The sequence below is a fragment of the Myotis daubentonii genome, chromosome 8, assembly GCF_963259705.1.
Source record: "Myotis daubentonii chromosome 8, mMyoDau2.1, whole genome shotgun sequence".
Taxonomy (NCBI): domain Eukaryota; kingdom Metazoa; phylum Chordata; class Mammalia; order Chiroptera; family Vespertilionidae; genus Myotis; species Myotis daubentonii.
The window spans coordinates 38,982,577-39,006,294 of record NC_081847.1 but is presented as its reverse complement, the minus strand read 5'-3'; the positions used below and the strand labels follow the sequence as shown (position 1 = coordinate 39,006,294).

General features: G+C 57.2%; 1 protein-coding gene across 8 annotated transcripts in view; it reads right to left on the bottom strand.

Moving 5' to 3' along the window:
- Window positions 1-7,402: 7,402 nt before the first annotated feature.
- Window positions 7,403-23,718, bottom strand: part of SRC (SRC proto-oncogene, non-receptor tyrosine kinase) — a 52,725-nt gene continuing 36,409 nt past the window's right edge. For all 8 annotated transcript variants that reach the window (XM_059706096.1, XM_059706101.1, XM_059706095.1 and 5 more), the window contains 9 exons: window positions 17,562-17,660; window positions 17,302-17,405; window positions 15,289-15,438; window positions 13,646-13,801; window positions 12,036-12,215; window positions 11,034-11,110; window positions 10,174-10,327; window positions 9,918-10,049; window positions 7,403-9,635 (listed from right to left, as the gene is read on the bottom strand). In XM_059706096.1, coding sequence (XP_059562079.1) covers window positions 9,427-9,635; window positions 9,918-10,049; window positions 10,174-10,327; window positions 11,034-11,110; window positions 12,036-12,215; window positions 13,646-13,801; window positions 15,289-15,438; window positions 17,302-17,405; window positions 17,562-17,660 — 1,261 coding nt within the window. In that variant the 3' untranslated portion in view covers window positions 7,403-9,426. The remainder of the gene's footprint in view (window positions 9,636-9,917; window positions 10,050-10,173; window positions 10,328-11,033; window positions 11,111-12,035; window positions 12,216-13,645; window positions 13,802-15,288; window positions 15,439-17,301; window positions 17,406-17,561; window positions 17,661-23,718) is intronic.

Sequence of the window (23,718 nt, the reverse complement as noted above, 5' to 3'; positions counted from 1 at the left end):
AATACTGCATGCACACCACACAACACACAACACACACAACACACAACACATACCAACACGTCACACACCACCACACACACAAATGCTGCATGCACATCACAACACACAACACAACACACATGCCAACACGTCACACACCACCACACACACAAATACTGCATGCACACCACACACAACACATACCAACACATGTCACACACCACCACATACACAAATACTGCATGCACACCACACCACACCACACACAACACACATACCAACACATGTCACACACCACAGCACACATAAGCCACATACAACACATACGCCATGCAACACACGTACTATACTACATACACATGCCACACACCCACACATACATGTACCACACACAGAGACACACATGAACAAATGCAGCAAGTCCAGAGAAAGAGGAGAGTTAGATCGGCCCAGAGAGAAGGGGACGGGGTGAGACGGGAGGTAAACAGGAGAAGCAGGCTTCCCTGTGCCTCTCCCGCCCTCTTCTGGTGTCTGTCTCCCTCTCTCTGGTCCTTCACACACACAATCACAAACCCCCAGAAAAGGGAGGAAGGAGAAGGGGCAGAGCAAGAGAGGATGGAGACTCAGTAGCAGTCCCGCCCTGGTTCTGCCCAGCTCCCACCTCCTGGCCTGGGGCGCCCCCTCCTCCCCCTTGTTCTCCTGTTGCTCCTACTCACTCTCAGCTCTCCCTTAGCTCCTCATTAGGGGAGCCCTCCCCGACCCCCTGTTCAAGCTCTCTGTGCCTGGGACTGAGGGTCTTTCTGCACCTGTTCTGCTCGTCTGTCCTTCTAGACAGTGAGTGCGTGTCCAGGGCTGCTCCCAGCAACTTCCCTCACCCCTGAGCCCCCAACCATGGTCAGGCAGACAGTGGGTGCTCCATGGAAACCCATCACAGGAAGAAATGGACCAGTGAGTGGAGGCATGCTTACACACCACGTGAGAGCATCAAGGATGAACGCAGACGAAAAAGCAGAGGGTAAAAGAGAGGGCAGAGGGAGGAAGGCAGAGGCCCAGAGGGGGATGGAAAGACGGGCAGGCACATCTGGAATAATCAAGATGGAGGCCTGGGGGTGGGGGGAACACACACACACACACACGCACACGCACACGCACAAGCACAAGCACATGGCCAGGCAGGAGCAGCTGCTCCACAGTGAGTGTTTCAAGAAGAGTCTGAAGAGCTGAGGGGCTGATGGAAGCACCAATGCCCCTCCGCCCCTCCCAGCCACGCAAGGGGCGGCAGGGGCACAATCCACACTGGAAAGCAACAAGCCTGCAGATCGGGAGCACAGAGGCCTAGGGGCCAGGCGGGGACCAGATCCCTGTTCCCTGGCAGGTCCACAGGCATCAGGTATTTGTCGGGGGAATGAATGAATGAATAAATGGGGGACCCCAGAGAAAGAAACAACCCTGCTAGGGTGAGAGATGGGACAGAGAAAGACCGGGGGGGGGGGGGGGGCTGGCACCTGTCATCTGGCTTTGATACACTCACAGAAGCCAAGGGTAAGCTGCAGGGGGCAGAACGGAGCAGAATGGAAATGCAGAGCACAAGGCACAAAGGACACAGCCCCGCCAGGAACAGCGCTGGCCCAGGACGGGCACAGAGGAGGAGCTCAGTAAATCGCCAGCTCATGATGCTTTTAGGGGGCCACGAAAATAATCTACTTTTTTAATCAAAACAAAAATGAACTTTTCGAGAGGTTCATGGGTAGATACACACACACCAATGCACGCACACCAAGAGGGCAGCAGGAGAGGCGAGAAGAAGGAAAAGAAGGAGGATGTTAAATAAAATCTGCAGGGAGGTGGACGTGGGAGGTGGAGGAAGACAGACCCCCCGGCACTGAGATCCAGCCACAACCACATGGACACACACTCGCCACCCTGGAGACGGGGTAGCCAAAGGAAGAGATGGACACTTAATGAGACCACAGCAAAGGGGCAACAGGAGGGGCCAGGCCGAGGCAGGCAGACAGACAGCTGAATGCACAGACAGAGCCTGGCAGGTGACAGTGGCCCGGGGTCCATGGGTCACAGTCTGAGGGAAGCACAGATCTGGGCACTAGGTGAGAAGACCCAGGGAGAGGAAGGCTGGGGAGAGCGAGGGAGGGATGGATGACAGACTGATGCACGGAGAATGATGCACGGAGCTCTGTCTCCAGGCCCCTTCCCCGCCCCGCACCCCCCAACCGTGGCTGTTCCTTCTCTATCTTGGTGTTTGTCTGTTTCTGTTTTTCTCTCTGAAAACCACAGCTTTTTGGAGGCTTCAAGAGAAAAAATGGGAAAGAAGACAGATGAAAGAAAATGCAGACGATGAACTGTGTGTGTGTGTGCGCGCGCGCGCGCGCGCGTGCGGATGTGAGCTCAAATGTACCTCCAGTACAAGGTCTGGGTGGAATTTTATGAGGAAGAGAGGAAGGAAATGGAAGGAGCAGAGTGTGAAGGAAGAGATGGGCGGCAGAGGGGCTTGCAGCCTAAAAGGCAGGGGAAGCAGGGACACTCACAGTCCACACACACGGCCACAGCACGCACAGCCCAGGGACACACAACACACAGCACAGTGCACACCAGACTCACCGCACAGTGCACACCACACACGCTGCTCACACACAATGTAACACATACTATACACACCACACACATTGGAAGTGCAACACTGGGAGGGAGCGCAATGAATCCGTGGAGAAAGGGAGGCAGGGAGTGGCTGAGTAAGACAGACAGACCTGGCACCAAGGGCCTGGCACAGCTGTGCAGGCAAACGTGCACACACACATCCACGTGGGCCCATGGCAGGACTGGGGCCAGGGTAAATCTTCAATATGAGTTTTGCATGTAAATGTATGAAAGAATGAATGGGCTAGCAGCCCAGAGAGAGAGCCAATACACATGGACCAGAAGATGGAGAGACAGAGGCACGTTCAGAGTCAGAGAGACAAGGAGGCGCAGAGGTGATGGGCAGAGAACAGGTGACAAGACCAGATGGACACACACCCAGAAACATGCACCATGTTTCCAGGTGGGAGGGCTGGGGTAGGGAAAACAAATTAGGACCTTTTTGTGCTTTTCTGTATCTTTCCTACTCTGCTATATATTTTTTTATTCATGGAAGAAAACATCTCAAACAAAAAAAAAAATGCATGCAGAATAAGAGAAAACTACTGAAATTAGGAAGAGGTGGAGGGGACGTGCGGGTCCAGGTCTCCAGTCCTCTGAAGTAGGAAACTGGACAGAGTTGCACAAGGTGGAGTGGGCTGGGCCCTGAGACGGGGGCCCAGTGCAGTGGCATCTCTTGCCTCTCCACGTTCTGTCTCTCACAGAGAGTAGAGCAAAGCAAATGAACAGAGGCCCAGAGAGAGGGAGTCCAAGCCATCGGTGGGCGAGACAGAGGAAGCGTCCCTGCCTCCCTTCCCGTGGACCAGATCTGGGTGCATCAGCGAGACTCGCCAATTCCCTCGAGCTATTGTTCTGGACAACCCTGCAAGTTGGGGCAGGGGGGGGGGGGCAGAGGGGGACAGGAAAGCTCCCAGAGGCAGTCTGTCCCCAACCCTCCCAGATGTGTCTTGAAGGAGGAATAGGAGTTTGCCAAGTTGCAGAGAGGAAAGAAAGGGCATTCCCAGTAGTGGAAACAGCCTGAACAAAGGCATGGAGATGAAGACCTGGGGAAGAATCAGAGGCATTAAGGTATCGATAAGAAAGAAAATCTGAAAGAGAGGGAGAGAGAGTAGAGAACGAACAGCAAGGCACAGAGAAAAAGAGAAACTAACCACAGTGAGAAACAGGGGGAGACATAAAAACGAAGGCAGCAAATCAGAAGCACAGAGGCATGCAGAGAAAGACCCAGAAGTGGGGAGAGAGGGAGGTTAAGGGAGGGAATAGGAAGAAACAAAGACTTGTCAAGGAGAGCCAGAGCCACGCTGACTAGCAGGGCAGGAGGAACTGTAGCGACAGAGACAACGGAGACAGAAAAGGCACACAGAGAAACAGCGAGACAGCGGAGAGAGGGGGTGCAGGACCTCTTCCCCGAGGAGCGTGCGTCAAGTGCGGAGAGTGGGTCAAGTGCGGAGGGGCCGCCAGGGGAATGCGCAGGCAGTTCTTTGTCCCCACGGGGCGGGGTGTCCCCCGCCTGCTTGCTGTTCCTCCATCCCAGCGCACACATGGGTCTTGCCGGGAGCGGCCCGCGTGGTGTGTGCGCTGAGCCCACAGGGATCTGCACCGACCCACACCGCTCCATGCTCGTCCACAGAAGCGGTTACACACATCGGTGCCCGCAGCCCAGGGGCCCACAGGTTCAAGCTGGAAGGACTGGGATTATGTCCGTGCAATACACACAAATCTGTGCACACGCAGCTGGAAAAAGACAGACCTACTCACTTCATATCCCATTAATTCCCAGGTACACACACCCCAGGAGCCCACAGGCTAGCACACTACCTGGACACGTGCATATAGACACACAGAGCCATGGGCAAACAGCTCCCCACACATACACCCATGAACACCAAGGCACACACGTCCTAGGACACACCGCCCAGGAACAAACAGAAGACCCGTGCCACAAAGTCACGGCCACGCTCCCCGGGAATTCCTTAATCACGGCCACGGTCCTCGGGAATTCCCCACTCACGGCCACGCTCCTCGGGAATTCCCCACTCACGGCCACGCTCCTCGGGAATTCCCCACTCACAGCCACGCTCCTCGGGAATTCCTTAATCACGGCCACGCTCCTCGGGAATTCCACACTCACGGCCACGCTCCTCGGGAATTCCTCTCACAGCCACGCTCCTCGGGAATTCCCCACTCACAGCCACGCTCCTCGGGAATTCCTCTCACGGCCACACTCCTCAGGAATTCCCCACTCACAGCCGCGGTCCTCGGGAATTCCACACTCACGGCCACGCTCCTCGGGAATTCCTCTCACGGCCACGCTCCTCGGGAATTCCCCACTCACGGCCACGCTCCTTGGGAATTCCTCTCACAGCCACGCTCCTCGGGAATTCCCCACTCACAGCCACGCTCCTCAGGAATTCCCCACTCACAGCCACGCTCCTCGGGAATTCTCCACTCACAGCCACGCTCCTCGGGAATTCCCCACTCACAGCCACGCTCCTCGGGAATTCCTCACTCACGGCCACGCTCCTCGGGAATTCCTCACTCACGGCCACGGTCCTCGGGAATTCCTCTCATGGCCACGCTCCTCGGGAATTCCTCACTCACGGCCACGCTCCTCGGGAATTCCTCTCACAGCCACGCTCCTCGGGAATTCCTCTCACGGCCACGCTCCTCGGGAATTCCTCTCACGGCCACGCTCCTCGGGAATTCCTCTCACGGCCACGCTCCTCGGGAATTCCCCACTCACAGCCACGCTCCTCGGGAATTCCTCTCACGGCCACGCTCCTCGGGAATTCCTCTCATGGCCACGCTCCTCGGGAATTCCTCACTCACGGCCACGGTCCTAGGGAATTCCTCTCACAGCCACGCTCCTCGGGAATTCCTCTGTCACGGCCACGCTCCTCGGGAATTCCTCTCACAGCCACGCTCCTCGGGAATTCCTCTCACAGCCACGCTCCTCGGGAATTCCTCTCACAGCCACGCTCCTCGGGAATTCCTCTCACGGCCACGCTCCTCGGGAATTCCTCACTCACGGCCATGCTCCTCGGGAATTCCACACTCACAGCCACGCTCCTCGGGAATTCCACACTCACAGCCACGCTCCTCGGGAATTCCTCTCATGGCCACGCTCCTCGGGAATTCCTCTCACGGCCACGCTCCTCGGGAATTCCTCACTCACGGCCATGCTCCTCGGGAATTCCACACTCACAGCCACGCTCCTCGGGAATTCCACACTCACAGCCACGCTCCTCGGGAATTCCTCTCACGGCCACGCTCCTCGGGAATTCCACACTCACGGCCATGCTCCTCGGGAATTCCACACTCACAGCCACGCTCCTCTGGAATTCCTCACTCACGGCCACGCTCCTCGGGAATTCCTCACTCACGGCCACGCTCCTCGGGAATTCCTCTCATGGCCACGCTCCTCGGGAATTCCTCACTCACGGCCACGCTCCTCGGGAATTCCTCTCACGGCCACGCTCCTCGGGAATTCCTCTCACGGCCACGCTCCTCGGGAATTCCTCTCATGGCCACGCTCCTCGGGAATTCCTCACTCACGGCCACGCTCCTCGGGAATTCCTCTCACAGCCACGCTCCTCGGGAATTCCTCTCATGGCCACGCTCCTCGGGAATTCCTCTGTCACGGCCACGCTCCTCGGGAATTCCTCTCATGGCCACGCTCCTCGGGAATTCCTCACTCACGGCCATGCTCCTCGGGAATTCCACACTCACGGCCACGCTCCTCGGGAATTCCACACTCACGGCCACGCTCCTCGGGAATTCCTCACTCACGGCCACGCTCCTCGGGAATTCCACACTCACGGCCACGCTCCTCGGGAATTCCTCTCATGGCCATGCTCCTCGGGAATTCCTCACTCACGGCCACGCTCCTCGGGAATTCCTCTCACGGCCACGCTCCTCGGGAATTCCTCACTCACGGCCACGCTCCTCGGGAATTCCTCTCACGGCCACGCTCCTCGGGAATTCCTCTCACAGCCACGCTCCTCGGGAATTCCTCTCACAGCCACGCTCCTCGGGAATTCCTCACTCACGGCCACGCTTCTTGGGAATTCCCCACTCACGGCCACGCTCCTTGGGAATTCTTATTTATGCTCCCAAGTCATAAGCACACCCATGGGATCTCTCTGGCTTGTGAAAATTATACTGAATATCCCCATTTAATTAAAGTGTTATTACAACCAAAGGTGACTCGTGGATATGTGCATGATCTGATGTAAAATAAATTTCTTCGTAGACTGCTGCAAATGAACTTCCCAGGTTGTGTCCATTGGTGGCGGGAGAGAAGGGAGGAGAGAAGAGTCTTCGAAATTTTTCTTCAGTGCCCAGGACTTCGATGCAGCCCCACCACCCACCCAGCCCCGCACTCCGGGAAACGCAAATAGCACCCGCACAGCCACATCTCCCCAGGAGCACATCCACACTCCATGCAGGCCTGACAGCCCACCCAGCCCCAGAGTGTCGGCCACCACCATCCACCCGGCATCAGAGTTCTGAACTGCAGATACTTTGGGAGTCTTGGGTTTCATCTGTGCAGCTCAGACACAAGCAAGGCTTCTGCCAAATGTGCTCACTCCACAGAGGCAGGTCCAGGTGTGCATACATGGTCACATTCCATGGAAACTGTTGACTCCAATCTGATCATGTCATGCCCAGGCCCAGCGCCCGCACGAAGGCCCTCTGACCACAGTCTGGCCTCACTCCCACCCCTCACCCTCCGGCACACAGCAGAGGCTGAATAAACCACTAGCTGAACTCTGAGGTCTGTTTGTGTTTAATCAGACAATATACAAAGTATTTACAACCAATTCTGGGTTCCCCCACCCCCCGAGCCTGGGCCATGGAATGTGGGACCCCCAGGCCCTGCCCAGAACTAGGGGTCTGCTAGGCCTCTGCATAGTCATCTGAAATCTACAAAACACTGTTTTTTTAAAAAAGGACAGTATTAGGACACCTTATACAAAGGGTCTTGGGCAGTTAGAAGGGGATTTGAGAGCACGTTCGTGTAGGTGAGTCCAGATTTGGGACTGGGACAGACAGGAGAAGACTTGGGTAATAAACATGTATGAAAGGAAAAGTTGAAATTTCATAGGCAGGCACCCCTTTGGCCTCCTTCCCCACTGGCAGGGCCTGGCTGGCTCAAGAATCCCCGGCAGCAGGAATGTTATTGCTATGAGGGGGGCTGTGGGTGAAATGTACAATGTGTCTGGGCGACAGAGTAAGGGGCATTTTTACATGTTAAATATGGACACACATGGAGGAACACACACGTGCACACACACACATACACACACAGAGGCCCTTACCAAGATGCCCATAAACTGTCAGCTTCCCCTTTTAGGAGGGGCACACTGAGGCCAGGGAGAAGCCACCACATACCCTAAGACTGAACAGTAGAGCGAGGGCCAAAACAGTCTCCTGACGCCCGCCTGTGTGATGCCGGGTCACAGGTCTGGACAGGACAGGAGGGGAGCAATTGCAGAGGCCATGGCCACAGAAGGAGGCAGACGCTGCAGCCCAGAGAAGTCAGGTCCACCCAAGGTCTCACAGCCAGTCCTGATACCTGACAGTGGAACCCTCATCCTCTCCCACCCCAGCCTAGGCACTCCTTTCCCTACTCATGAGTTTAGGGTGCCAACGTGGAGAGGAGAGCAGGGGCCAGGCATTGAAATGACACAGGACAAACTGGGCAGACAACCTGGGGCCCCCTCCTAAGGCCAGGGCAAGTTTCCCAACCACTTGGATCTTCTATTTCTGCCTGATTGCCCCCAGAGCCTGGGAGCTCACTCCCTTTCATGACTGGCTAAGCCTGAAGGTCAAAATCCACCCACATTCTGACTGAAGTCTGCCTCCCTACACCTGCACCTTCACCCTTCATTCCCAGCTCAGCCCCACACCCACCTCCACTCTCCCCCCACAACAGCCCCGCTGAGCGGGAAATAGCAGAACTCTCTGCTGCCTCTAACCCACCCTCAGGCCCCTTGTCCCTTGGGCTGCCACAGTCTGTCCATGATGCCGCTGAGGACAATCTTGGTTCCTGAGGAAGACAGAGGGAGCACCGGGTTCTGATCCCACCTCAACTCTGAACTGCTCTGTGGACTTGGGTGAGTCACAACCTCTCTCTGGGCTGTCTCCCCATGGGTAGTAAGGGACAAGGAATTGATGATCTCTAAGGGACCCTCGGGTCTAAGAAGGGCAGGGTTTGCGGGGAGCCCACCCCACCCACCATCATCAATCAGTCGAGGCGTCAGGCTGCTCTGCCCGGGAGCCAGGGCAGAGGGGTCTGGACCCAGCAGCCTCCACGAACAGGTGTTTCAGAAATGGACGGCAAGGGGCAGGGTATCAGGCAGGCTGACGGCCAAGGGCCTATCACTTTTCTTTGGAAAGGCTCTTTGGCCAGCTCTGGAGACAGCCCTGCATGGCGTGGAAGAGGGAAGGAGCCAATGTGTAGAGGAGGCTGAGGCTGGGAAAGGGAGCCCTCAGCTCCAGCCCTTTTCCCCACGTCCTCCTGCTGCAATTCACGGAGCTCCAGGAGGTGTACAAGGAGGTGTGTGGTGGGAGCAGGAGCCAGGCACAGTCACCGTGCCAGCCTTGGACCCCGCCCTCAGGGCTGCTCCGGGCCCCAAGCCCTTCCATGCCTCAAAAGAGGGAGAGGCCTAATCACTGACAACTCAGCCCCACAGAGGAGCAGCAGCGGCAGGAAGAGCGAGGCAGGACCCCGCACTGGGGGCCACCCAGCCCGATCCACGCCGAGCAGCCGGTCTGGCCCCGTAGCTGCCCCTATAGGTTCTCTCCAGGCTGGTACTGGGGCTCAGTGGACGTGAAATAGTCCTCCAGGAAGGCCTGCAGGTACTCGAAGGTGGGCCGCTCCTCGGGCTCCTTCCGCCAGCACTGGCACATGAGGTCGTGCAGGGACTCGGGGCACTCAGGTGGGCAGGGCATCCGGTAGCCTCGCTCCACCTGGTCCAGCACCTCACGGTTTACCATCCCTGTGGGCAGAGGGAGGAGTGAGGCGGCTCTGGGAGGACAGTGGGGTGGGGGGAAGCTGATGGGGATATCAGAGAGGGCTTCCCGCCAGAACTGGGTAAGTGTAAGCATAAGCCCCTCCCCAAGGCTGGAAGCCCTGACCGGAGAGAGAGCCTAAGATCAGATGTTCAACTTCTTTCTTCTACAGATGGGGAACCTGAGGCCTGGGAGGGGGTCTGGCTTGTCCAAGGTCACCAGGGCAGAGGGGTTCAGGGACTAAAGACGGGCTGCGGGAGCCCTCGTACCAGGGTAGGGCACCCGGCCCTTTGTCGTGAGCTCTGTCAGCAGGATCCCAAAGGACCACACGTCTGACTTGATGGTGAACCGGCCGTAGAGGGCAGCTTCTGGAGCCGTCCACTTAATGGGGAATTTGGCACCTGCAGGAGCAAGAAAGGTCATATAGGCATCCTTCCCATCCTCACATGACAGATGAGGAAACTGAGGCTCAGAGAAGGGGCAGGACTTCCCAAGGCACCTGGTGCCCGCCCAGACCCTGCCCACCTTGCCGGGCTGTATACTCGTTGTCTTCGATGAGCCGAGCCAGGCCAAAGTCGGCCACTTTGCACACGAGATTCTCTCCAACCAGGATGTTGGCAGCACGGAGATCCCGGTGGACATAGTTCATCCGCTCCACGTACGCCATGCCTGAGGCGATCTGCAGGCAAAACCCAGGAGCCTGGCTCAGGGGCCACCCCAAGCCCTTCCCAGGTCACAGGCATGTGCCCAGGGCTGGGGTCATCCCGAGGATAGAGAGCCAACCAAACACCCTGCCCATCCCTTCTTCGGGCAAGTGAAGTAGGTCATAATAAACGCTGCTGCACAAAAAGCAGAAGGAGCGAACGCGGGACCAAGGGCAAAGGGCAAAGGGGCAGCACAAGACAAGAGGCACCCAGGGAAGTGGGTGACCATAAAAGAGGCCCCAGACGCCCCAGAGACACAGAGCAGTGTCAGCTCCGGCCTGCAGCCCCGAGACCCCTTTCCACGCCTCCGTTTTCTTATCCATCAAATGGAGTCAACAGCCATCCCTGCCTCCCCTGGTTGTGATAAGGATTAAGTGAAAAAGGCCGTTCAGCAAACAAGTACATGTTTGTGAATACACGTTCGTTAAGTGAGTGAATTACCTTTACAGAGAAGAACACTGAGGCCCCACGTCCCACAGCAAGTCAGGGACTCGCTGCACAGCGAGGGCTCTTTCCTCCGCCCAGAACCACCACCTGCAGCACTGTCAGTGCTCCCAGTAACACACAAGGTGAGACCAGCGAGCGTGAAGGCAGCCAAAGCAAGCTTCCCGGAGGCTAGAGCTGGCTGCGCCAGGAGGGCCTGAGTGTGTGAAGCCAAGGGTGCAAGAGGGGCTGACTCACCTGAGCAGCCATGTCCACCAGCTGAGGCAGCCGCAGATACTTGCCCGTCTCCCCCTTGAGAAAGTCCAGCAAACTCCCTGGGCGGAGAGAAGGCAGCTCTAGCCCCTGCCTGCCCTCCCTGAGCCAGGAAGCAGTGATTCCCAGGTCCTGTCCAAATGGGAAGGGCTGGCCACACCTTAACCAGCGCTGCAGATTTTATGTAAACCCATCTCTGATAAAGTCTCACTCAACGTTTGTCATTCAAAGGCAAGCAGGATGAGAAACAACCCCAATGTTCACCTCCGGGTACACAGAAACTACGGTCCATCCATTGATGGGATGCTACTCAGCAGTAAAAAAGGAACAGAGTACGGATAACACACAATAAGGAAGGCCCTCGGATGTGGAAGGTTACATAAATGAAGCCCTAGAAGAAACAAATCCAGGATGACAGGAGGCAGGTGGTTGCCCGAGTCTGGGGCTGGAGACGGGGCAAGGGAACTGTCTGGAGGGACAGATCTTCTCTATCCAGATGTGGTAAGGGATACAGAGCGCATCCATCCATTGGAACTCATTGAACTGGATGTATTTTATAATCTATAATGGGTAAATTTTATAATATGTAAATTATGCCTGTAAAAAGTAGAATTTTAAAAATTCATTCATTACTTTTAAAATTCAGTAAAGATAAAGCCAGGGACTTAATGTGGCTGAGTTTGGATGGTTAGGGGAAGGTCTCTTTCTGCCCCAAAATGGCAAATGGCTTTAGAAAACCAGCAAACTGAGGTGGACCAGATGCATTGTGGGAGACTGTTAAACAAAATGAGACGAGAAAGGCAATCTTTGTTTTAACTTTCCATCAACATGAGAAGTTGTGCTCTATTCCATTCCACCTTTAAAGAGGTACACTCTAGGTCTGGGGGGCAGTAAAGCACTCCCCACCTGCTGTTCGGTGAGCACCCTCATTCAGAGATAACCTGGCCAGGGGCTGCCCACATCTCGGTGCCAGTCACCAGGCCTCACCCTTGCTCATGTACTCCGTGACGATGTAGATGGGCTCCTCGGACACCACGGCGTACAGCTGCACCAGCTTCTCGTGCCTCAGTTTCTTCATGACCTGGGCCTCCTGCAGGAAGGCCTCTGGAGACATCGTGCCCGGCTTCAGGGTTTTGATGGCCACCCTGGTGGTGCCGTTCCAGGTCCCTGTGTGGGGAGGGATGCAGGCTGCCTCAGTGGAGGCCCCCCATTCTCACCCATAGGGACCCAGGATCTTCCCAGGTACTAATTTCAGCTCTGGCCTCCCTGGCCATTCTGAGCCTCAGAGCTCCCACCTGTAAAATGGGCACAAGAACAGATGCTCCTCCCGGACGATTACAGAGACTACATGTGTGTATACACCCTCACCCCACACAGGCTCACACTGCCCCATGCATCTGCTCCCTGAGTCATCCATGGAGGTACATGCTCCAGAAATAGTAGCTGTTGTTAGGACTCTGGTTATTAGGAATGTCCCAAAAGGCAGCACATTCACCTGAGATGGGAGACCACAGTTCCAAAGCAACTACTCATTCCTGGGTGATCATGTTCCTTCTCAGCAGCACAAAGAAGGTGCCTCAGGTGCTAGCAAGTGAATGGGGCCGGGGCTGGGGCTGGGAGCAACAGGGAAGAAGTAAGAACTTCCCCCACTGATTACTGCACAACCAGCCCAGGTATGAGTCTTGCAGCCACCAGAACAGCGGATGCGTGGACTTCTCCAGCATTCGCTCACATCCTCATTTTGCACACGTGCACAGGAGCTGGCTTCTTATCCTCTCCCCTCTCTCTAGCTCAAAGCCAGCACCTCTCTCTTGCTGACTTGGCCTGAGCTCCAGCCTCCAGGCCTTTCTCCCTGCAGTGCCTCCCACCCAGGAACCTTCTCTGCTCCTCTCCATCATCTCTCCCCCTGACGGGAGAAAAATGGAGACAGCAATGCCAAGTGAACAGAGTGGCTCCGGGGAACACCTTGAAGATGGGCCACTGTGTCCCTCCGCTGAAGCCACAGGCTCACAAGGGTCATGCCTACCTCACCCCAACTTCCACGATCCCTCCGTGTCAGCAGAAACCAGGCCGTGGGAGGGACCTGAGTTCTGCCAGGGCCGCAGAGTGCTTGTTCTCAAGGGCGGCTTTGCAGTTTGTCCAGGGTGAGACAGGAGGCTGTCAACAGGCCCAGAACAAGCCAGGCCTGTGCTTCCCAGCACTCCCTCTGCACCGAGGCTTCTCTCCCCAGGGCTGAGGGCTCACCTGTGGATGCACGCTCACACAGCCCCACGGTGGGTCCTATCATCACCAGCCCCGTTTTACAGTTGGGAAGATTGAGGCTCAGCGTGAAGCCGCCTGGCCCAATGCCCAGCCCCTCTGCAGAGGCACGAAGAGGCTACTTCCCATCTTGGTGCCAGCCACCACTGGGGGAGATTCGCATTAAAACAGGGCCCACTGTTCAACAGAGGCAAGTGAGACTCTAGGAGGTGAAGGGGAGGGGGTAAGAGGGTTTTGAGCTGCCAGACAGATGGACATCTGCCTGGCTCTCAGGTGGGGACACCAAAGTCCCCCAAGGCGACTGTGTTCTCCTTGGAGGGGTAGGGGCAAGAACTCACCCATCCACACCTCTCCAAAGCAGCCCTGGCCCAGCTTGACCTCCAGCCGCAGTGACTCCCGGGGGATCTCCCAAGCGTCCTTGGCCAGGCCCTGAGTCTGTGGCTTGGACGTGGGGCACACAGTGGTGAGTCGGTGGCACAGGCCATCAGCATGTTCTGAAGATGGAGAGAGGGAAGATGGAGTTCAGGCCTGGTGTCCACCCTGGGGCCTCCCTGTCCCACCATGTGTACAGACCTGCACGCTGTATGCACACAGGCTTCGGGGACACACAGGATGCCCTTGAGGCCAAGCATCCACACCTGTGTGTATACACCCTCACCCCACACAGGCTCACACTGCCCCAAGCATCTGCTCCCTGAGTCATCCATCCATTCATTAATCACACTTTAAGGCGTGGCCAGCCAGGTGGATACCAGGGACTCACTGGAGGGCATGTCCAGTGGAACCTTGGCCTCTGGGAGCTCACAGTCCAGGGGGAGCCCAACTTTCCTTAATAAACTCCCAGAACCACATGTGTGATGTGCATGCAACAGCAGGTGGAGTGGATAGAGTCCTGGAAGGCTTCCCAGAGGAAGCGGCACTTGGGCTTGAGTCTGCAGGAGGGTGAGTGGTTAACCAGGGAAGAGCACTCTAAGCAGAAGGCACAGTGCCTCGTGCCTGTGTAAAGGCCCTTAGGGAGGGACAGCCGCTGGGGTGGAGGAGCTGAAAGGAGGCTGGGGGGCTGCGGGGAAGTGAATGGAGGAAGGGCAGCCCCAGGTTCATACTACTCAAGGCCTCAGAGACCACACTGGGGTCCTTATCCTAAGATTGCAAGAGCGCCCCTGGAGGGTTCTGATTTGGGGGAACAGGATTCAGAATGAACAGTAGTGGTGGCCGAGGGACTGACAGAAGGGGCAGATCCTAGAGGAGTCAGGAGGCGGGTTGACAGAGGAGGAGGAGGAGGAGGAGGAGGTGTGGGCTGGAAAGTAGCAGGCACCCTCAGGATAGGCCACACCGGCACACGGAGGCCAGAGCTGCACACCACAAGCTCACAGGCTCCCACAGGCCGGCCACAGGGTGCACACAGGCCCGTGACTCTTCAATCCACCCGACAGCCTCAACATCCAGGTGCAACAGCTGCTCTGTATACACAGGGGCTGTGCCTGTGAGCACCACGAACTCTCGCTCTCCCTGCGCCCTCCCTCTCTCAGCAGCAATCAATGTGGCAGTCCCCTCCTCCTCTTCCAGTAACCAGTTCAGACCGGTGCTAGGGCTGCAGAGACAATCGACACCGCCTGTGCCCCTCCCTTCCCTGCTCACTCCTCCAGGCAGCCCCCTCTTCACCAGCCAGCTGCAGAGGAGGAGAAAAAGGAGGGAGGGGTGTGGGGGGAGAGAGGGGAGAGGAGATAAGGAAGAGAGCACAGGGAGGAAAAGATGGGGAGGGAGGAGGGGAAGGAAGAAGGGGCAGGGGAAAGAAGGGGGGAGGAAGGCAGGAGCCACATATCCTCAGCATAACAGAAGCCCCAGCCCTTGTTGGCCCCAAAGCCCCCTCCTCAGGGTCTGCAGCTGAGGCCCTTAGAGGGCCTAGCCCCGGCCAGGCTCTCCCCTGGCCCAGCTGCCCACCCCCTGGAGGCCTGCACCCCGGGCTGGGGGTGGCACTCACTGGAGTAGTAGGCTACGAGCTGCTGCAGGCTGTTGAACTGGGTGCGAGACGTGATGTAGAAGCCGCCGCTGTCCAGCTTGCGGATCTTGTAGTGCTTCACGTTGAGGCCCTTGGCGTTGTCGAAGTCGGACACTGAGAGGCAGTAGGCACCTGCAGGGAAGGGCCAGCGAGGAGCCGTGATCACCAGGCCTGCCACCCCCACAGGCCACAGCACTACGCACAGTTCTGTGCCTGTCCAACACAGGAGGGGAGAGGGATGCCAGGTCGGCAGCCCCAGCCCAGGCAGAGCCAGGGTCTGGTTCAACCCAGCTCTGGGGCAGCCACTGAGACAGGGCCAAGTCAGCAAGGCGGCACCTGGCTGGAAAGCTTTGCCATGCACCCTTGACCCTGGCAAGGCTTCTGAAGCCTGAGTGAGTGTCCGAACTGTGTGACCTGAACAAGTCGCTTGCCCTCTCCCTGCCTCAGTTTCCTCCTCTGCACAATGGGGCTACCCCAGGGCTGCTGGGAAGATTCAATAAGACTACATATAAGAGGTGCTCAATAAATGCTTGATGGGAGCATAGACGTGGCCCCACGTGGCTGTGTGTACCCCGATTAACTGCTGCCCCTCTCTGGGTCTGCCTTGGCAGCATTCTCTGTGCCCCATCACTTCATGAAGACTCCAGGCTCAGGCAGGAGCCGGTGACTGGCTGAAGCTGAGGCAGACAAGCAGGAGCCCATGTGCTGGGCATGACCTGAAGGCTGCTAAGGCTCAGCTGTGCCAGCCACAATGGCCCCCTCCCTGCTTTCCTTGAGCCTGGAACAGCTTTGGGTGGAATAGCTCCCTCCTGCCCAGCAGGCCTGGCTGGGAGCCTCTGTTAACCTGAGCCCAAGAGACAGTGGCCTCAAGGGAACAAGGCGGCAACAGGGACCAAGGCTGAGCCCAGAGGTGGGGCAGTGGGTGCAGAAGCTCTAGTGGCCACAGAAAGCCCTTCTTGGGAGGCAGCGTACAGGCACTTTGCTAGAAGCCCAGCCCCCATAGGCCACAGACCCTCTGGACAGTCCTCAGCTAGAGGCTAAAATCTGTGTAAAGAAGGGAAATGAGGCCCAGAGAGGGAAGCAGCTAGGCTTCAGGTCACACAGCAAGTCAGGCACCGAGCTGACTTGAACTGTACCTGGGTCTCTAACGCCTGCATGGTGCAGCCATGACTTACTGCAGATGACCCGGGCCCTGTGCACATGGAAGCCTCAGGCCTGCGCCTGAAGCCGGCCCCTGACCATGCGCACACACAGGTGTGCCTGTGCCCGGGGGCTGCCTGCTCACAAGGTACACACTCCCCAGGCCCACAGGCATGAAGACAAACCCACAATTCACTCCCATGCAACAATACACACACAATTCCACCCCCATGTGCACACACATGCCTAGACCCACACATGGCGTGCACGGCCACAGAACCGTGCACATGCGTGACATGGATGATCTGCTTTCCCAACTCCTGCTGTGTCCCAGGCCCACAGGAAGTGGCCCAGCTTCGTTGCCATGGTGATGGGGTGCCTGCAACCCACTCGCAGAGGGGCTGGAGAGAAAGCGGTGATACATATGCATTCTCTTGCTGGGGGGAAGGGACAGAGGAACAGGGGCCAGGACTGATGGGGGAAGGGTAAAGCCGGGTCCCAGGACCCAGTCCAGCCCCAGAGGCCCCTGAAGAAGGGGAAGGAGAGGGACCCATTGTAGCAACACCCACCCTGGGAACAAGCCTTTCACTGTGTGACCCCTAGTCCTCCTGACAATCTATATCCATTCCTCATCTCAGGACACTGAGGCTAGAGAGGCTAAGTATCCTCTTTTACTGCACCTCTGGCCACCCAAGATAACTCAGTGTTCCTCAATGTACCTCTCTACCTTTGATCTTGTCATTTCCTCCACCCTGAGGGCTCTTCCCACTTCACGGCATACACCAAACTCCTATTCATTCTGCAACACCCCGCTCAAACAACCCACCAGAAGATTCAGTTCCCACTGGCTCCTACCTTTCGTGGTCTCGCTTTCTCGCACTAGGAAGGTCCCTCTCGGGTTCTCTGCATTGAGTAGTAACCGCTCTGACTCCCGTCTTGTGATCTTGCCAAAGTACCACCTGGGGCAGGAGGGAGGAGGATAATACTGGTGATCCAGGCTTCTGCCCATGCACAGTGCCTCTGGCCTGGGATGTGGCTGGGCCCTAGGCAGCCAGACCTCCCAGCCCAGGAGAGAAGCGACGGTGAGCAAGCAGGAGGCCAGAGTTCATACTCACTCCTCAGCCTGGATGGAGTCGGAGGGCGCCACGTAGTTGCTGGGGATGTAGCCCGTCTGTCCCGTGCTGAGCGAGTGGGCCAGCCACCAGTCTCCCTCTCTGAGTGTGGGAGCAGGAGGGAACAAAGGAGAAGGGAATCATCAGTGGTGGGTCTGCCTGCAATTTTCAGGGGTGCTGTGCTGGGAGCCCTGGAGGCCAGTGGAGCACAGGGAACGGTGGGACCAGGCCCCTCACAGCCTGCCCGGCCACGCTGGCCCACATGCCTCGGCCAAAGCTGACTCAGATAGGCTTTGTCCAGGACTATGGCAGGACTGACCGTGGTCAGCCTGAAGCCTGATTTCACAGGGCAGAGTCCTGGAATGGGAAGGACTCTTGCTTCCCTTCAGATAGACCAAGCTGTTCAAGATGCCAAGAGCTGCCTGGGAGTGAGATAGGAGCTCCTTGTCTTTGGGGAGCAAGCAAGTTACAACAGCAAGTTCCTGTCGGAGACAGATGTCAAATCAGACCTTCAAAGTCTCCCCAAGCCCTGAGAAGCCCAATCCTGGGAGCTGATGAGACCTGGGTGGAGGCAGGGGGTGGCCCTTTGGGGGACTGATGACAATCCAAGTGCCAACCCTGCAAACTAGAGCAATGCCTGCCTTTGTCACAAATCACAGGTCACACCTAAAGGGCTCCTTGACTGAAAACTACAGGCCTCCTCTTGCAGACTGCCCATCATGGGGAAAACTGAGGCCAGAGGGGGCTGGGACTTGCCCAAAATCACACAGCGAGTCATGTCAGAGGGGGCTAAGGTGGCAGAGCCCCAATGCCCAGGACACTTCTATATTAATGGCCCACAGGAGGAAGAGGAGAGGGGGTGGGGCAGGAGGAGCTCCCCACAGGGCTGGGTCCCCTGGGCCTGGGTGGGAGGAGGGAGGGGGCGAAGTACCTTTGCAGCCATCTGAATGTGAACCAGGTCTGGCTGGAGCGGGGGTCCAGAGACACAGAGGAGAGAGGAGAAAGCGAGAGCCCAACAGGAAAGAAGAGGCAGAGATGGGGGTGGTAAGAGGGAGAGGCAGAAAGAGCGAGGGAAAGAGCAGGACAGCCAGGCGGTGCTGGGGATGGGCGACAAGGGGGCAGCCACAGAGGCCTCGCATCCAAAGCAACCAGAGAGGCTAGGGAGATGTCCATGAGGAATGTGGGGGGTGATGGGAAGGGCTGCCTGGGAAATGGGGTCCAGCTCCCTCCCATTCCCACTGGGTGGATGGGAAGACTGAGGCCAGAGAAGCAAAGGCCTCTGCTCAAGGTTACACAGCCAGGCCCAGGCTCCAACTGCCAATAAGAAGGCATTCTCCCTACAGGGGCTTGACAGCTTGCTGAGCGTCTCCATCCCAGGACGCCTCTGAGCCTCACGACCCTGAGAAGATATACAGCTACTGGGATGCACTCCCCTCCCCATCGCCAGGGCCCAGAGGGAGAAAGACCCTTGCCAACAGTCACACAGTCTGGACTTGAACCTGAATCCCTGGATCCTGGTTTTTCTGAGCTTCCCCTGACCCACATTCTTCAGCCCATTTTGAAGATGGAGAAGTTGAGGCCAGGAGAGTACGGGGCTAGGGATGCTCTCCAAGGACCTGGGAAAGTATAGGTGAGCAGTCAGACCAGGGCTTAGCCATGGGAGGGGGCGTTGAACCAGAGGGGTAGAGTCCCTTCTGGCTGGACGGAGGTGAGAGCAGCATGATACGGGCTGTGCAGGCTGACTTGGCTGTGCCATCGCTGACGCGCACTCAGGCAGGGACACAGTTCATGTGGGAGTTTCTGCAGAAGAGGGAGGGCCCCAGGGTAAGAGGGCAAGGCCCTCCTCAAGGAAAGAAGCCTTTGGATTCCCAGGGCCTCCCTCCACCTCCTGATGTGCACCCGCTCAGCGGTGGCTACACTTGTCTGTCCCATTTGACCCTCAAGGCCACCCTGAGCGGGAGGAAGGCAGGCCTCAGCCCCCAGATTAGGACACGCAGCACCCAGGCTGGAGCAACCCAGCACTTCCTTCGTAGAGTTGGGGAACTTGAGGCACAGAGAGGGGCTGAGACTTGCCCAAAGCTACAAAGCCAGGACTCAAGTCACAGGGAACAGCGGAGATCTTCCAGTCCAAAGCTGCCTTTCACCAATGGGGAACATAAGGCACAGAGAGGGGCAGTGATGTGCCCAAAGCCATGTTGCAAATCAGAGCAAGAGGGAGGACCAGGGCCCCTGAGTGCCGCAGCCAGACAGAGCAGGCCTCCGGGCACCTGCAGTCTCCCCAGGCCCTCAGAGGCCCAGAGGCCCTGGGGAAGCCAGGGGAGGATGAAAGAGGAGCAGCAGGACTGGAGGGCGGGGACTGGGCTGAGGTCTAGGTGACAGGCTACAAGACGAGGCAGATTGACAAACCAGGGTCTGAAAGCTGACCCGCCACCAACTCAGTAGGGAAGGTCGGTGGAACATGTGCCCAGAGGCCAGCCACATAGAGACCCCAGAAGCAATGAGGGTTCAGTTCTGCTGACATCATCCAGACTTTGGCCAGCAGAGCCTCTAGCTCCCTGACATCAGCCCATATGTGAGTTTGGGCTCCCAGGCCAGTTTCTGAGTTTTAGTTCACAAGGGCAAGGAGGGTGGTTGTTTGCAATCTCACTAAAGGGTCCAACTTGAGCCTGGCCCCAGCTTGAGAGGCGTCAGGGAGCTTGAGCACCAAAGTTAGCCACAGGCTGTGTGACCTTGGCCCTGCCTCAGTTTCCTCATCTGTAGGATGGGGATACTCATGCATCCCTCCGAGGGGTCCTCAATGTGCATGAATGGTTAATATCTCAATCTGGCTAAAAAAAAAAACTGAATTCATATCTCAATGGTGCCCCTCTCCCCACTCTCAAAATGTTTTTTTTAAAACTAAAGGCAAAGCAGCTCAGTCCAGCTCCAATAAGGATTTGCTGTGTGACCTTGGGCAAGTACCGTGCCCTCTCTGGGTCTTAGTTTCCTCACCTATAAAGAAGATACTATAAATAATACTTTTTATTTCCTTCTTCACAGAATCATCCTTGCTGCAAAGTATGTCAATCAATCAGGACCAAGCCAGTTTCAGCTTCAGTAAGCTAATTCTGCATCACCTGCGCCTCAGTTTACCCACCTGTGAAAGGGAGCCATCAAGCTCCATCTTCCCAAGTCTATAGTCTGGGACAGCGGTCGCCAACCTTTCGGAACTCACGGACCACCAGCGGTCCGCAGACCACCGGCCGGCGACCACTGGCCTGGGAGACTCAAACCTGCCACCGGGTGCCAAGGGCCTGAGGCTGCTCCCACAGGAGATGCCCCACAGCTTCCCAGGCCAGTTCAGTGCCACAGGGACACCAGCACAAGCCCAGCCTCAGAGGCAATGGAGAATTAATCTGTCAGGTTGAGCAGATTCGCCGAATCCGGCACCTTCCCTGGGGCCTAGTCCTTACCCGATGGGTAGGAAAAAGGAAAAGAGGGGAGGGAATAAGACATTCCCCGTGGACACAGACGATGGGGTGGTGAGGGCCTGGGTGCAGGGGAGGATGGCAGCGGCTGGAAGAGGTTTATGGGGGAAAGAGGAGGACCTCTGTGTAATACTTTCAACAATAATGATAAAAAAATAAAAAGACAGTCCCCGCCTGATCCCTCACCTTCCCACCTGTGGCCAGAAGAGAAAGCAATGAGCTGCCCTGAGCTACCCTTTTATATTCCCACTGCTGTTCACCAGCTGTGTGACCTCGGGCTACTGACCACACCATTCTGAGCCTCAGGACCCTCTTTTTGGACCCTAATCTTTGTGCTGCCCGGGTTGGTATGTGGGTCAGGATTGTGGCAGCTTTGGAACCTAAGTTATGCCCATTTGGGTGCTCACATACTGGTCAAAGAGGCAAGCTTGGGCAGCGGGGCATGACCCTCGCAGGCAAGTGTCCTGAGGCCTGGGCATGGCCCATGGGAGAGGGCAGGGTGAGGCCAGGGCAGGTCGAGTAAGGAGGATGGGAAGGTGTCCCTTGCCCCACGGTGGGGAGCACCCAGGGAAAGGTTTCCGAGGTTAGTGCTCCCCCAAAGAAGCTGCTAGAATGTGGGTGGGAGAAAGGGGCAGTTCAGGGAGCAACCCACAGGGCCCTGACTCCTGGAGACTCAGACACCAGGGCTGGGCTTGCGACAGTCAGACCTGAGACCCCAGTGGGCTTCCTCAGATCCAGGGCCACAGAGCGCCCAGGATTCTCGGGCTCAGGGCTTAGGGCATGAAGATCTGGGGAACAGGAGCTCCAGGCCTGCTGCAAAGCCCCAGCCACAAATGTGCTCCTCCTTAAGCTCTCCATCTCCCCCCACAGCCCAGCCTCAGGTTATATTCAGAAAGTTCCTCACTCATAAGAGGAGGTGGGGGTTTAGGGCAGGGGGCAGGGAGATTAAACAATAATGCACCCTAAGCAATAACAATGGAAGGACATGTAGGGTGGTCCCTGGGTGGAGTGTGAGACCTGAACACCCCACCTTCCGATAAGCCCCCAACTCGGATCCCTTTATCTCTCCTCTTCCTCTAATGCCTGCCCTGAACTCTGCCACCACCAGACTTCCCAGGCGAAGGAGCGGCTGAGCATTGTGCCTGCGGAGGGACTCTCGATTCACCCCACCCTCCAATCGGGGCACCTTAGTGCCACCGAGGGCTTCCCATGGACGGGGCTCCAACACTGCCAGCCTCCTGACAGCCTCCGGGCTGGCCAAACACCCTCCCCCACAAACCATCCCGGAAGGCAGGAAAAAGGAAGGGAAGGGGTGGACAAAGAAGGAGCGAGGGCTGCTCTCTGGGTGAAACATGCAGAATCCAGTTTCCAGAGCCTCTCCTCCCGCCACACCTTTGCTCAAGCTGTGACCCCAGCCCGAGAAGCCCTTCCCACTGTTGCTGGTTGAGATGCCCCCAGTTCTTCAAAGCCTCTAACACTTAAATCCCCCCTGCACCTCCTTTCCCTCCTCCTGGCTCCTCTGTACCACCCCAGCAAGGGCCCTGGGTCACGCCTACCCTCCCAGCTCTGCCACCGCTAGCTGTGTGACCTCGAGCAAGTCATTTCACCTCTCTGGGCCTCAGTTTCCTCATCTGTAAAATGGAGCAAATATGAGTTTCCACTTGCCAGGACTGCGGTGATGTATAAATAAAACAATGCAGCTCAAAGCGCTCAGCACAGAAACGGTGCTGTTTCATTACTGTTCATCCATCTGGTTCACCTGCCCGGAGGGGTAACCCCAGCGTGCTGAGCAACAGGTGATGGGGGGACCCAGAAACATGGCGGACCCGAGCAGCCCTCAAGGTGCTCCCAGCTTGGGGGAAGGCAGATCCAAACAGCTGGAACCAAGAGAACTGGGGTGACACTAGGAACTGGACACACAAGGGGTGGAAAGTTGGGACAGCCCCTCCCCCAGGGAGAGACGCTTGAGTCAGGGAGAGAGCCGCCGCCCAGGCTCCAACCCCGGCTTTGCTATTTGGTAGCTGTGTGACTGTGGGCAAGGGCCTTCACATCTCTGAGCCTCAGTTTCCTCGTTTGCAAAATGGAGACATCCCCTCCCCCCATCACTACAGCCCTGGCGGGACTGCAGCTGAGCAAATTTGAGGACGTGGGTCTAAACTGCCTGGCCCGGCACCTGGCACCTCTTTTCCCTCTTGCCCCTCAGAGAAGGCAGTCTTCAGCTGGATCTTGAGGGATGAATAGGAGTTTGCCAGGCAGAGATGGGACAAAGGGCATTTCAGGCAGAAGGAGCAGCATGCACCAGGGCGGGGAGGCATGGACAAGCAAGACACATTCGAAGAGGGTGGAGATATCCAATCTCCTTAGCCAGGCCTTCGGGGACACTCAGGGGTCACTTCTACCCTGTCCTCTGGAACAGCTCCCTCCAGCGCGGCACCTCCCACAGCTGCCCCTCCGTGAGGGACTGCCTTCCGCCACCTCCACTTGCCACTCGACTTCACTGTTCTTCCTCCAAAGACCTGGAAGCTCCCGGACCCTGGGGTCACCGCCAGAGGGGGACACACAGCGGAAGCCCAAACGCCCGGGCTGACCCATCCTCTGCCTGCCACTCTGCCTGGACTGGGGCTGGCTCCCGGCTACCCTCTGGCTCCAGGAAGGCCTGGACAAGGCCGTCTCCGCCCAGGCCTCAGTGGCCC